Source organism: Apis dorsata, unplaced genomic scaffold, assembly GCF_000469605.1.
Source record: "Apis dorsata unplaced genomic scaffold, Apis dorsata 1.3 scaffold_312, whole genome shotgun sequence".
Classification (NCBI taxonomy): domain Eukaryota; kingdom Metazoa; phylum Arthropoda; class Insecta; order Hymenoptera; family Apidae; genus Apis; species Apis dorsata.
This window is the reverse complement of record NW_006263584.1, coordinates 6,581-22,981: the sequence shown is the minus strand read 5'-3', so window position 1 is coordinate 22,981 and position 16,401 is coordinate 6,581. Positions and strand designations below refer to the sequence as shown.

General features: G+C 34.9%; 1 protein-coding gene across 1 annotated transcript in view; it reads right to left on the bottom strand.

Moving 5' to 3' along the window:
- Positions 1-579: 579 nt before the first annotated feature.
- Positions 580-16,401, bottom strand: part of LOC102676965 — a 20,875-nt gene continuing 5,053 nt past the window's right edge. Inside the window, exon 4 of the mRNA XM_031511397.1 lies at positions 580-598. Coding sequence (XP_031367257.1) covers positions 580-598 — 19 coding nt within the window. The remainder of the gene's footprint in view (positions 599-16,401) is intronic.

Below are 16,401 nucleotides of genomic sequence, written 5' to 3'. Positions count from 1 at the left end.
CCGGCTACCGTGATCGAGATCGTGATAACGATAACGATCTTGTCGGCGCGCGAAAAAGCTGTCGGCCACTTTTTTTCAAGGGGCTCAGCCTCGTCCCGCCCACGCTTTCCATGTTCGTTCGTTCGTTCGTTCGCACCCGTGCCTCGCAAATAAGCGGCCAAAAATAGGGTTGTTTCCCTCTTCCAACTTTTCGCCGATGAAGTCGATTTCTCGAAACGAATAATTTATGGGATCGATTATTAGATTCTTGGATCGTTATATCGCGATAGTGATTCGAATAAGAGTTAACTGGATTAGAAATTATTGGAAAAACAATATTGTTTTTTATTATAATTTATCGTTTCATTAAAAATGCATATATATATATATGTAAAAATATGAGTAAGTATATAAAATAATATATAAATATATGAATGTATATTTGTGATTTAAAGTAAAAAATCTGGCAAAAAAGCAGTAGCAAAAAAGTTGTAGCAATTAACTTAAAAAGCGCTTTGAATTTGACAAACGTAGGATAAACCGAAGCTTGAGAACTGGAAATGGAATTATTTTAAAGAAATGACTTATTGAAAAAAGAAATTATGGTTGCAATCCTATACTGTAAGAAGTATATTAGGAATATTATTATTGCTTATTCCTTCAAAATATAATAAATATAATAAATATAATAAACGAATAATGATAGAAATGCACGCATAATATAATACAAGATAGTTTAAAATTAATCGATTAATCATACGTCGGTCGTAAAATTAATTTTAATATAGTCTATTTCGTACTGCTTATTATCCCGTAAAGCGATAAATGTCAATTGGTATCGATATTTCAAATTGGAAATTAATTCGCCTATTTCCTTAATATCTTTAAGATCTGGTTGAAACGAAGGTATTTCTATTTCGTTTCCGACCTCTCGCGTGTTCAAACGATAATTTAACATTTCCCCCGTCGAGACATTTAAACATTTTCTGTCCGCAACTTTATGAACTGTTAACTGTTAGCTTTCACGAACCAGTTACTTCCACTACTCGATATTGCGCGAAAATGTACACAAACATTCCAACCGTTATTTTACTCGCTTGAAATTTTTCACCAACAATTTTTACTCGTCAAAAGTAACGACTTATTTAACACGAGTTGTTCGAAACATTACGACGAGCCTCCTGCTTCACAGTTAACGGGACACAAATATGGACAAGCAGCGCCCTCGGCTGTTGAAAAATCTCTTTGACGATATGTCGTGCACGCGACTCTCCTTTAAACGTTCTGCCGTGACACGTAACGCGAGCACAAACAATCCTCGAAGGACTCTCTCTCCATTGGGATTTTGCGATTGCAATTAATGCCGCACGGCCCCTCATTAATTGCCCTTATAATGGACCTGTATTTACCGCTAACTAGTCTCACTCGAAGCTCGTGCTCGAGGAGGTAGAGGAGGGGGAAATGGAGGAGGGGGGGAGGATTCGAGAATAGCCGTTGGTGGACATTAATTAGCCGGGCTGGCGCGGCGTGGATCGATAAATTAGAAATCTGCACGGGATCGGGAGCATCGATAATAATAATCGAATATCCACTTTGTCGCTTATGGAAACCGTTTCGTGAGATGATTTTCGCGATTATCTCTGGCTACATGGTGATTTTATCGTGGTTGATTGACGATTCGTACACCGACTCACGGCTGCGTTGCCATTTAAGAGGATAAAGTGTTTTTTCTTCTTTTTCTAGATTTTGAATCTGACTCGTTCCCACTCGTTTCATGAAATATTCGAGTAACTCGCGACGTTCCGCGTAAGGAATTGATCAATTCGATACGATCAACAGCAACCTTGTAGAGAGTGTAGCAATGCAATTATAATTAAAGTAAGTAAGTAAGTGGTAAAGTTATTAATTAAAAACGATAATCATCGTTGGAAAACATCGTTGAAACCATCCTCGTTAAGACGCTGTTGCTAAATCTTTCCCGTACCGAGTTTTTTAATTCTACTTGGCAAGCGAAGGAATTTTAATCAACATCCGATACCCCATTAAGATTAATTAAACGCAAAACTCTTTGTCCTCGAAGAGTAATTTTCGAAGATAAAGTCCTCGATCGATTTTCTTCGTCGAAAAAATACATGATTCGTCGCACGCTATTCGCACTAGCTATTGCTACGTCGCATAGTCACGTGACGTACTTCTAATTCAAACGTGGCGATAGAAGTGGGGATAACGTATACATATAACGTCACGTGTCTCCCTTTTGCGGGAATTCGTTCGAGCCACATTTAGTAGAAGAAGAAAAAGTGGCTCATAACGTTTACCGCAACGAGTCTATTTACTCTTTACGTAGTAAAGTCTCGATAAATGTTCAACAATTATTTCAGAATCCATATTTGAAGAGTCAGGATTACAAAACAGGAATAATAATTCTTCTCGACGTTGTTGCAAATGGAAGAAGTCCATTCTACCTGGTAGCGAATGAAGTCGTTTGAAAGGTGAAATCCGCGAAAAGGATCGACACATACATACATACATATATATATATATATATATATACATCGATGGAGGAGATTCGATTTGGAATCGGTTTCGCGGTCGGTGGCTAATGGCCATCAATGTAAGGTGCGCTCGGCCATTCAGACGATGCTTTAGCGACGGTCGTTAAAGTTTTTTGTCGTTGCAACCACGTTCCCGTGAGGTGGTTTTAAACCGTTCCATTGGCGCGAACGCGTCGACGTCGTTACAAACTTTTTCTTTCCCGTGGATTTTGTGCACGATTGATTTCTTATTCTCTCTCTTGATTCGGAGAGTAGTGGATTCGTAGATAAACAATATTCCATTATTTTTTCGTTCTACAAATATCATATACGTATTACAGAGGTGAATCGTTCGATAATTATAGAATAATAATTTAATAATATTATTCTCGTATCATGCGAGATTATTGCTGTTTTTGTTGATTTATTATCGAAACTATAATTTTTATTCGATCAAGATATGAGCCATTTTTTAAGCTTTAATGACCTTTGAGATTCCAAATTTTCTTCGATTACATCTTCTCGAATATTTTATTTTTTAAAAATAACTCTAATGTTATGATGGCGCGCTTTTCCAATTTTTTTCACTTTATCCATTGCACTCAAATGTTTGAAAACTGTTATTGGAGATACGTCCAACTCTGCTTCCATTTTAACTTTCGATTTATTAATAGTCCTCTCATCGATAGAATCTTCTCCGAAAGCTAATCTAATATTTCGTTAAACTCGTACAATTAATAATATTCTAAATTCGTATTCGCTTCTCAAAAAACAATTAAACCAATACGAAAAAGAATTTATTGCACGAAGAAAATGGACAACGTCAAAATAAGCAAAATATAAAGTTAATAATTCTTTATTTAAACACGAAGCCAACAATAAATCGGATGCAATAAAACAAAAACGAAATATATCAAAACTGCATACCATCGACGATAAATTTCACCATCTATGATATCGAATCAATGCCAATATACGCCAAAATTATCCAATCACTTTCGATTAAATATTTACAGGTATTCCGTCGCGTCGATGCATCTCTATGAGAAAAAAGGGGGAGAAAACCGGCAAAGTTAACCGCGTTGATTCGTATTTTTAAAAACACAGGACGGTTTATCTAATAAGAGGCGATAATATCCATTCGTCATCGTTTTCATTCGTGCACGAATGCACGATTAATTGAATCGCAATGCGTTAATCGAGTCAGGTTTCTAATCGACTTTCGCCTCTTTCTTCTTCTCGCGCTTAAAGGTTAATAATTGGCGGTCCAGCGTTAATCTTTCTTCTGTGGTTTTAATCGGAACCAGGGATCCGCGTAAGTACGAATTGCGATTTCGATCGAGAGATAATTCGGTTAATTGGTTAGCAGTTGTTGGAAGAGAATGAAAATAATTTTTCTTTTAATCAGAGATCGAAGATAATAAGATTTTTCTTTCCATTTTTGTGATTTCTTTCGTTTACCGTGTATATTAATCGAAGCAGAATGGCGATATATTTGTTACAAAGCTGTTAATTAAGATATCGATCTCTTTTTCTTCCTCCAACGTGTTCTCTTATCATAATAATAATTGGAGAAAAACATCGAGCTCTTCCCGCTACTTTCCTCTCTTTTTTCCTCCCTTCCTCTCTTAAAGAAAAATCGTAGAGTAGCATTTTACAACTATATGGAAATCGTTGTCCGATTCCCAATAATCTCATCCCTTGTTTATCGTTCGATAACGATAATCGAAGGATGTCGGTAAATTTGCTCCCATCCTCGAATGTTAAACTTGACGTTTCAACGTATATAATTCATCGCCCCCTATATATTTATGCATCCTCCTTACGAAGCATCACTTAACGCAAAACGGTTTCCCCATTAAACCGTGCAACAACCGCGTCCCTGATTTGATCCTGATAATAATCCTCTCGATAATAATCTCGATAATAATTCGAGGATGTCCGCGAATTCTCATCCTCTTTAAAATAATGATAACACGAAGCGATGACAAGTTTTTAATCCATCGATAAAAATCGATCGATAAAAATATACGAAATCGAGCGACATTTGAATCATATTTTCGACGAAAAAAATTTTGCCCGGAAAAAAAATCTTTCCTAGTCCTTGTCCTTTGATCTCGAGGAACGTTAAAAAAAGAAAAAAAAAGAATAATAATAATAATAATTCCATCCACGTTCGTATTATAATTACCGGCAACAATTTATGAACAAATATCGCCCGCTTGATATTAAATCATTTTATAACGGAGCGAAATACTTTAATTACGACACACGGGTGACGGTAATTTAACGTTGTAAAGGCGTGGCCCCCATTCGTTAGGACGAATGATAAGCATTTCCTCCGCTCGCGGAATTGCCACTAAAAAACTCAATGTGTTAAATCCTACTAAATCACCTCCGCCAACCAAATTAACGGTTCGTTAAAATTCCGCGACTATTTCATATATATACATATATATATATATATATATATATACACCGAACCTGGCGTAAATGAAATTTATCGCGTGGAAATAGAAATACGTGGCGCTTGTCGAACCGAAGAGAAGAGAAGAGAAGAGAAAGAAGAGAAGAGAAGAGAAGGAAGAGATCTTCCCTTCTTTTTACGATCGTGGCAACAGGTGCCAGATGGCCTCCCCCCTCTTTTTTTTCGCCGCGTGAAGACGAGGGGAAAAGAGAGAAGGAAGGTTGCGATCTCGAGTCGCGTCGTAGAAATTATTGATACTTGAGCCACGATGTTCGAAATGTTCTCTGTCGCTCCGATGTAAACCAAGTTGGAAGAGTTACGATTTCTTTTTTCTTAAATAGCGTGTTTGTCATTTGTAAGAGCAGATGCTTAATATTGAAGATAATTATGAAATGAAATTGATCGTACAAGGTGTATATAAGAAAAGAAGACTATCGAGAGCTAAGTGATATAATTAAATATTTCGAGGCAAAGATGAAGGATTATAAATGCGAATTGAACGATTTAATAGTGGAGGAGTGGTAGCTCGTAAATTTTTTTTATTCACAGAGAACATTGGAGGAGAAAGACACGAGACGAAAAGTGTTTGACTTTATGAAACATATATATATATATATATATATATATAAAACATAAGTAAATAGAAGAAGAACGAAAATAGAGATGAAAAAGAACTTGTTCTCTTTTTCGCCAGTTTATCGATCTTTTGAATTCAAATTCGAAACGTGCCTCTGTGCCTTTTTTTAGGAAAAAAAAAAAAAAAAAAGAAAGAGAAAGATACTTACAAGTACTTACCCGCTTGTAGGTACGTCTATAAAAGAGCGAAAAATAAAACTTTAATTGGAACGTTTCGAATACCTTCACGGCTCGCCATAAATACTTTTAATTACCCCAAGAGGTATGACCAGCGATATAAATTCTTGCAAACCTTTTTTTTTTCCCTTTTTTTTTTATCTTCCACCCGTTTAGGGAAAACATAGTTGGAAAAGCACGCGATCCCCCTCTCTCCTTTATCTCATTAAACGATGAGAACGATGGGGTAATATAATAACGCGGGGTGAGTTCTAAATCAAATAATTTGTTACGGTTAATTATGATATCCGCTGGATACGCGGGACGTGGATTTATTATGTCGGCCATAGCCACCGTGCGTTCGATTCCGATGTAAATACACGGAGAAGTCTCCCACAGCGATCTTCTTGTTTCTGGCTATTCGGCTGGGCGTCTCTTGATCAACGTACGTGCACGTACGAGTTAGCCAGCCTCGAACCAACCGTTTTCCTTTTTTCCAATTAGATAAGAATAAGAAATTAGGATATAAATATATGATATTGATTAAATAAATATATTTAATAATCGATGACTTGGTGTTTGTAATTTTGTTTGGAGAAAATTTAAAGGATTTGGAGGAATGATCGTGCTCCTCCGCTTCTTTGCGATCTCGATGATTTTTTTTCGTCGCATAATGAATAATATTGCGGTGAATATTGACGAATCCAATCTAAATCGTGAAGATAAATAATAAATTTTTAATATCGATTAATTTATGTGTTAATTCTGAGTTTTATTAATTTCAAATGAAATTTGAATAAGAACTCGTTAGATTTAATTATTTTGAGCTATTTTTCTTAATCTAGATACTGAAAAATTATCGTTGATTTATCTTTTCGTGAATAATATATCTTTCTTTTTTTTTCTTTAGATTTAAATGACTTTATAATGAAAAAAAGAAATCACCTTCGGCTTCTTCTTTTAAAATAAGATAAAATAAAACAGAGACGGATGACATTTCTCTCGTCGTCCAAATGTCGCTTGTCATACGTCGTTAACATCTTGATGCGAATGATATTATGGTTATTAATAATCATTCTACTCTAAAACGTGCTACCATTTAAACGATCCAGTTTAACAAGAGGCAGAAACATCGATCAAACGTGGATGCTAAATGGCTGATAAATTATTGTCCATCGCGATAACGTTGCTTTCGTCGTGTTTACAACCGCGAGCTCTTCTCCTCGATGATGATGATGATGCTACGCTCGATTGACGATGATTCGTAAATTTTTCACGTTCGTGATCGTGAATTTTAAAAAATAATTATCTGTATTAGAAGAAGTCTATCCAGGTGATGATCGAAGGGAGAGGGATTTAATTGAAAAAGAAAGAATCACGGATGGTTTCACGTGCGTTAATGTCGTAAATCGAAGAAGTTAAAAGAAATTGTAATAATTATATAATCGACTCGAGTAAATCGAGATACGTTTTATTCCAATTTGTTGATTGGAAAGAAAATTCTTCAAAAAAAATTTAATATCTTTTTTTCATCACAATGTGAATCTGAAAAATACTAATAATAAAAAATAAAAAACTAATAATTTTATACATTATTTCAAATTGTTTCCATATTGTTAAATACGAATATCTAAATATATCACGTTACCTCCGATCTTTGTCTCAAACGGATCACAAAACTCAAGAAAAAAAAAAATAAATAAAAAAAAAGAAGAGCAAAAAAAAAAAAAATAAATAAAAAAAAAGAAGAGCAAAAAAAAAAAAAATAAATAAATAAAAGGATGGGAAAACTATCGATGACCATATCACCGCATTTTTTTTTCACTACACAGACATTCCACCGACGATACCTTCTCAGAAGTGTCCAACTTACAACCCTCTCGATCTCGTATATCCGTCAATCGACGAGACGGTAACCGCCTCTAAAGTAGAATATTTCATTGAAACGGAATAAAATCCTAGAAAACTATCCAACCACTCGTAAAAAAATTCTCTTTTCGAGGGACAAAGGGTTATAAACTTGTTAATAAGACCGTACCGATTCGAGACACGTGGAGGATATATTCGTTCGCCCCGCACGACGAGAGAGACGGGGGGAAGGGGGAGACGAGAGAGAAGAAGAAGAGGAAGAAGAAGAAGCGCGAATATATTTGTACGCGGCGCGATCGAAGTTTTTCCAATGGTTCGGGATCCTCCTAAAGCGACGTTGATCCCCGATACTCTACGCGCGCTCTGGCGTAAGCGCGTGGCATTAAAGGTTCGCAGCCAATTCCCTTTGGTTTATGGCGTATTTAGTAGCGCGGGTATGGGCCGTTTCATAGGCCGTACATTGCCGTATTGCCGCTCGTCCACGAGGCTTACGCTAGTCGTAAACCGGGGAACACGATCGGTCGAACTCTTTTGCCCCGTTTTTTCCCCTCCCAACTACTTCAACATTGTATCTTCGTGCCAGTCGAGTGATCGCTTTCCAATTTCTCTTCCCGCCTTTTTTTAAATTTTCTCTAATTTTTCTTTACAAAAAAGAAGGGAATTCTCTCGTCTCTCGAAAGTTCTAATTTTAATGCAAGCTCGATCGATTATTTGTTTTGGATTTATCTCTTGATTGGTTATTTGCTGCGTCTCGGTACGTTGTGATGAGTAAAGATAGGGGAAAGAAGAGAATATTATATGAGCGTTCATAATCTCTCTTCCCGTCTTTTTTAATCTTCCTTAATCTTTCTTTACATCTTATTGTATGTACCTTTTCGAACGAAAAAGAAGGGAATTCCGTCCCTGGAAAATTCTAATTTTAATGCAAGGTTTTCAAAGATCGATTAATTTTTTTGTTCGAATTGGATTTACTTCTTGATTGGTTATTTGCTGACGAGTTACAAGCGCGGGATTAAATTGCATCTCGATACGTTCCGATGAGTAAAGAAGGGAAAAGGAAAGAAGAGAATATTATAGCGTAACATTCATAATTTCTGTGGAAAAAGTAAAGTTGAAGAGAGACTAGGTTCTAATTTCGAAAGAAGCTTTTTTACATTTCTAAAAAAACTTTCGTTTCGATTCGATCCATTCGAGAGAAAAAAGTACAAAGTAAACTTATTTGAATACACGCTAAAAAAAAATTTAAATATAGAAAAATATCTACAAAATAAGAAAGCGCAAAGTATCTTCCATCCTTATCCCCACAAAATTATCTCATCTTCCATAAATAACAATGAGCTCGAGAAACGTTTAAACAAGAAGAAATAAGAGAGAGAAGTGGAAAATCAAGAAAACGTTTAAACTCTCTCTCTTTCTTTCTCTTCTACACGCGTAGCCACGCTTGCTCTCTCGCTCGACGCGAACTAAAATACTCGAGCTCTTTGGTCGGTCGCGTGTCAGCGGCCCGTTACTCGTCCCGATCGAGCGTTTGTCCCTCGCCGCTCCATTTTGCTTCGTCGAGCTTCCTGGCCCACGATTTCCTCGCCTCAAAAAGTTTCACGTTTACGCGCTCCTCGACGAACGAATCGTCGCCCGCTGCGATTCGCCGCTTAATTGGCATACATACGTAGGCTCCGCCCACGCTCGCTCGGCGGGAGAGTTTTCCACGTCAACGTTGCTCATGTCCCACGCCGATCTCTTCTCCTCTCTATACTTTTCGCCCCGTTTCCTATTTTTAATCTCTCTCTCTTTCTCTCTCTCCCTTTAGAACGCGAATTATCCGCTCGAAAAATATTTATAACTCCTTGGACACGTACGATGGGATCTTTTCTCTGTTATTGAATTCTTTTTTATTATAAATAACGCGAATTATCGATTTCGAGAATATTTAATTTCTTGGACTTAAAGAAAACACATACACGATTGAATTCTATCTTTCTTCTTAACATTGTAATTAAACATAAATTACTAGTTCGAAAGATATTTATAACTCCTTGAACACGTACGATGGAATCTTTTTTCGAAGATTTTCTGTTATTGAATTCTATTCTTTTTCTTATTAAACAACGTAAATTATCGATTTCAAGAATATTTAACTTCTTGGACTCGTTCCAAAGAATACACACACGATCGATCGCAATTAATACAAGCGTACCAAGCGTACTTCTACATAGTTTAATAATGCGTGTCGCTAGTGGTAGTAAAAATAATCTCTCGCTTCATTCGTTTCCATGGTTACATTGCCTCGCTTATCTATATGTCACTCTACACAGTTCGAATGTTTGCCGAGTAACGAGTGGTACAACTTTGTGTTAAAATTTCTTTTAATTCGTTCCAATATCGAAAAAAGAAAAAGAGTAGTGTCTTAGTGAGTCATATAACAGTCGTATAACGGACAACGATTTTTCGTTCTGATCAATAACTTTGTATAAAATTCCTTTAAAGTTTTACGTTCTAAATAATATTTTTAATAAACCATTTTTTTGTATTACTTTTATAACAATTCAATAGTAATTTTATTTATAAAATGAAATATCTTTCCAAATACGAAGATTCTTCGCAAGTAATCGAATAAGTGAATAAACGTTGAGAACTTTTACTTGAATCTAGTAATCAATGCGTATTAAATAAGCATATTTTTTCGTAAGGATTAAATTTTCTTGGAGAAGATCATGGAATATAGAAGAATAGAAACTAATTCTTACAACAAATATCGCAAGTAATTTTCTTTCTTTTTCGAACGAAACATCGAAACATTCAAACAGAAATTTAATGATAGAATTTCGTAGAATTTCGCGTTGCAGGAGGATTTTTAGAACAAAAATAGAGATCGAAGCCTCTTGCTGGTTTTCTTTTTTTTTGTACGACACGTGAAGTCGTACACTGTGCAACTTTGTGGGGGAGGAAGAATTTTTAGAATTGTCGGTCGAGGCGTGGGGGATGAAAGGAAGGTTTTAAGGGCGAACGGAAGGTTTGGGCGGAGAAGTTGGAGTGACGAGGAGTACTCGAAGAGGATGAACCACGTCGGAGGATGAGAGTGAGTGAAACGTTTCGCGCGCTTGTGCGCTTCTTTCTTTTTATTAATTATTAACACAACTCGTATCTCGTTAATCCATATTATTCTCGTTAAAAAGAAATAGTGTTCCAACCAATGGATGGAAAAAAAAATTTAACAATTACGAGTTACTTGGATAATTTTTATCGTTCGAATCGTGATTGTACGAAGATTATACTAAAAACGGATCGATTCGAGCATCTCGACAAGTAATCTACTTAACTTCATTCGAGATTTTTAAACCAGTTTTACTTTTTCAACCGGTCGGATTAATGGCACGTAACTGTGACGTTTCAAGAGACACGAAAGAATATTTGTACGCGGTGCAAACTTTTACATTCGACACATTGATCTACTTAACGATCTACTTTCGAGTGAAATAAGCAGCTGAGAGATAACACGCCCGAGCTACATTTCAATAATTAACCGCGTACATTTTAATTTAACAACTCGCACACGAACCAACTATATATAACTACATACGTTATTCTCAATCATCCCGTCCGATCTAAAAATAATTAATGGTATTATTATGCCTCGTAAAACGCGTACACATAATTTATTTACTCATACGTGAGATATTCAGTAAAGCATATTTCTGTTTCGCAATAACGCGAACGCCAACTTCGTTTCGTTATAAGCGATTACGATTTCATTCCCATCCTATCGATCCTCCAGACAACCCCCCTCCCCTTTCCTCTTTATTTATACTTATATATTATAACTTCGTCATTCCTTTATTTTTATTACATTTATTATTTTTCTAATTAATCGAGATTATCGATTAACTTATTCAATATACATACGAAACCCCGAGATGTTTTCACTTTTATTTTCAATTTATTATTCGCGATCTTAATTGATACATCGATCGAAATCGTATCGATCCTCGGTGGAAAGAGAAAGAAAATCGGATAAAAGGAATTTTCGATCTCTCTCTCTTTCCGTACGTGATTTCTGAATCGAAATTAATGGAGTTAATTGGGGAGGGGAGGGGTCGAAACCGGTGTACGGAATTAATAATAATCGGGCGACACAATAAAGCGTGATAATCTCGATTCCTCGAGTTCCGAATCTGAATTACATTCCGTGATCTGTCTGTTGGAGGTTAATTCGATGTAAATGTATGTGAGTCGTATGTAAGGGGTACACGGGCGGTGTATCGCCGGGCAAAGGAAGGAGGGAGGGAGGGAGGGGAGAGGCGGAGAATTATTGTGATACTTGGACGAAAAGGAACGGGGAACGTGACGGTGGAATGGTAATCGGAATTCGAACTTGGAACGAGCGTACGAGCGCTCCTCATGCGCAACTGTGTGTACGGTGTTGTATCTCTTATCGATTTCCAATTTAAAGATTGAAATCTTCGTGAATGTGAGCTTTGTAATTGGATACAGAATTGGTTACCAGAGAAATGAAAATTTTTTAGCGATTCGCGCGGAACAAGTGGCTGTTGATATATGTATATATATGTATGTATGGTGTATCGATTTTCAATTTAGATCCCTCAAATGAGTATTGGAAGATTTATTATTTAGATAGAATGAACATTTTTTAACAATTCACGTGAAACAACTCTTGATGTATATGTATTTTATCGATTTCTACGTATTTGAGGATTCTCAAATTGGTTTTGAAGGATTTATTATTTAGGAAAATGAAAATTTTCGATACAAGAATTGCCTCGAAGTATTCGAAATAATTTTTAAAAAATTTATTATTTAAAAAAATGAAGATTTTTGGTAAAGAATTGCTTCGAAGTACTCGAAATAATTTTTGAAAGATTTATTATTTTAAAAAAATGAAGATTTTCGATGCAAGGATTGCCTCGAACTACTCGAAATAATTTTTGAAAGATTTATTATTTAGGAAAATGAAAATTTTTGATGCAAGAATTATCTCGAAATAATTCGAAATAATTTTTGAAAGATTTATTATTTAAAAAAAAATGAAGATTTTCGATATAAGAATTGCCTCGAACTACTCGAAATAATTTTTGAAAAATTTATTATTTAGAAAAATGAAAATTTTCGATGCAAGAATTATCTCGAAGTATTCGAAATAATTTTTAAAAGATTTATTATTTAAAAAAAATAAAAATTTTCGAAGTAATTTTTGAAAGATTTATTATTTAGAAAAATGAAAATTTTTAATTTTCAACTCACATGAAACAAGTATCTCTCTATATGTATAATGTATTTTAAGAATTATAATTCTCAAACGAGTTTCGAAAGAGTTTATTACTCGAAAAAAATGAAAATTTTTGATAATTCGTGTGTACTTGTCCTCGAGTACGCATATACTTCATTTCGAATATTTAAAAATAACAACACTGGAAATATTCGCAAATGAATTTATTATCTAGAGAGAAATGAAAAATTTATTTGTCATATCTTGATATAAATACGTATCGATTCCACGAGGAAGTCGATCGTACGTGTATAAAAGGATAAAAATGTTTAATCAAAGCGCGATTATCATTGATAAAATAAATCAGAGTTGAGCGGGATTCTTGGGTTAATTTATTCCCAGACTTCCGCCTCCGCCGTGGAGAGCACTAGCGCGTCGCGGTCACGTGTCGCATTAATAATTCATTTCCGCATATCGTGCGTATTTCACGTGTTACGCGAGTAATCGATTAACCTCCTAGCAAACAAATTTCACCGTGTCCCTTATAGTAATAAAACTCAAACAGAAAACGCACGTGCGCCCATTTAAACTCTCTTCAACCGTCTTAAATTTCACTTTTTCCTATACTACTCTTCACTCAACATGTAAGAATTATACGCCTATAATATAATTTTTCCTTTCTTTTTCTTTTTTTTTTTTTCCTTATTTTTTTTTTTTTCAATTTTCTCTTTCTCGAATGGAAGCCTGCTCTCGATAGGAAATATATATATATATATATATATATATATAATTGTAAAAGAGACGAAGCAGAAGGAAGTCGGCGTTGTCGTTGTCGTGGCCGAGTAAATTCATTGCGGACCCACCCTGTATATACAGGTGGTTGCAACTACGAGGCAACTACGACAGGAAGTCGTTACTGGATACCGGTAACCGTGAGGCTAAGTCAAATCGATGCACGCGAGGCGCTTTCGAAACTCGCTCGCTCCTCCCACCGTGGAAAATAAATAATAATAAGTAGCCGACAGTTATTCGTGGGACGACGATGCACGCTGTTCCACGCTGTTTTATCTATAGCCGTTTTATACTCGTGACCAACGAGTAATCCCCTTTTCTTTAAGAAAAGAAAATTTGTGTTTTTTTTTTTTTTAGAATTATAGAAATAAAAGTATTTAATTTTAAAAGTATAGGAATAGTATAGGAAAAAGTGTAGGAATTCCTTTTCCTTTTTTCTTTTTTTTTTTTTTTAGAATTATAGAAATAAAAGTATTTAATTTTAAAAGTATAGGAATAGTATAGGAAAAAGTGTAGGAATTCCTTTTCCTTTTTTCTTTTTTTTTTTTTTTAGAAGTGTAACATTTTAACAATGAGTCACTTTAATATTTGATATTAGATTATTTGATTAATGGATGCTAAATATTCGCAGAAACCAGGAAAAAATCAATTGTGCATTTGGATAGTTTGGTATTGCTAATTTAATACTCGATGGATTCGATAGAAAATTTGAACGATCACAGATATTATTATTTATTTCTACTTCCTTTCATATCTCGATACATAAATATTCGCAGAAATCACGAAAAATGAATTGTGCAATTATTTTGATAGTTTAGTATTGCTAATTTAATATTCGATGGATTCGATTGAAAATTTGAACGATAACAGATATGACTTATTTTCAATTCCTTTGATATTTTGATACCTGAATATTCGCAAAAATCAGGAAAAATCAAGTGCAACCACTTTGATAGAATTAGTCGATTGAAAATTTGAACGATAACAGTATGACTTGATTTATTTTCAATTTCTTTGATATCTTGATATCTGAATATTCATGGAAATCACGAAAAATGAATTATGCAACCACTTTGATTGAAGTCGATTGAAAATTTGAACGATATGACTTGATTTATTTCTATTTCCTTTCGTATCTCGATACCTGAATATTCAGAAAAATCAGAAAAAATCAATTGTGCAACTACTTTGATAGGATTGATCGATTGGAAATTTGAACAATAACAGTATGATTCGATTTATTTTCAATTCCTTTGATATCTCGATACCCAAATATCTATATTCGCATTGTTCAAATCAATTGTTCATTTCGATTGGATTGATCGATTGAAAATTTCAACGATACCACGAGTTCTACTTTCTCCATGAATATTCGCAGAAATCACGAAAAATGAATTGTGAACCACTTTGATAGAATTGAAGTCGATTGAAAATTTGAACAATAACAGTATTTTCGATTTATTTCTAATTCCTTCGATATCTCTATACCTAAATATTCATAGAAATCACGAAAAATCAATTGTGCAATCATTTCAATAATTTAGTATTGCTTACTGGATATTTTCAATTCCTTCCAATTATTACTCTCGAAACTCGATAAAACATTATCAAAGGACAAAAGATTATTATAATCGAAAAGGATGGTTTAATGGGAAACACTTGTTCGATTCGCGTTTCGGAAATGGAGGGCCGATATCCTTCCGATATCCACACAGTTAAGAGAACATTATACTCCCGTAAATCAGGCTCGATTCGACTCGACATAAATCATAATCGTATGCACACGTCTCTCCTCCTCGTGAGAAACATCCTCTCCCCCTCTCTCCCCATATACCGTTAACCGCTTCTCAATCCGTCTCTTTCGATCAGTTTCTCATTCCCAACTCGCAAATTCCACGACCCATTATTCGTTTGAAAACGAATTAATCGAGAATTAATCAAATTTCTTCCTCTCGACATTATTTCGAAGAAAATAAAAAGCTCCAAGAAGAAGACTAAAGACTCATTACACATTCCTTTTCTTATTATTCATCTTGGCGAATCCAAGAAATACCATAATAAGACGACGAAGAGTAAAAATTCGTGGCGCGAATTTTGAATAAAAGGAAAAAAGAAAGAGAGAATTCACTTCTTCTTCTTCTTCTTGTCGACGAAGATTAAAAATTCGTGGCGCGAATTTTGAATAAAAGGAAAAAAGAAAGGGAGAATTCACTTCTTCTTCTTCTTCTTGTCGACGAAGATTAAAAATTCGTGCCGCGAATTTTGAATAAAAGGAAAAAAGAAAGGGAGAATTCACTTCTTCTTCTTCTTCTTCTTCTTCTTGTTGACGAAGAATAAAAATTCGTGGCGCGAATTTTGAATAAAAAAAAAAAAAAGAGAATTCACTTCTTCTTCTTCTTTTTCTTCTTCTTGTCGACGAAGAATAAAAATTCGTGGCACGAATTTTGAATAAAAAAAAAAAGAGAGAATTCACTTCTTCTTCTTCTTTTTCTTCTTCTTGTCGACGAAGAATAAAAATTCGTGGCGCGAATTTTGAATAAAAGGAAAAAAAGAAAGAGAGAATTCACTTCTTCTTCTTCTTCTTCTTCTTCTTCTTCTTGTCGACGAAGATTAAAAATTCGCGAATTTTGAATAAAAAAGGAAAAAAAGAAAGAGAAAATTCACTTCTTCTTCTTCTTCTTCTTCTTGTCCTTCTTGGGCTTCTTCTTGACCAGGGTCGGGTCTACGAGGGGTGGCCTGGGCAGTTT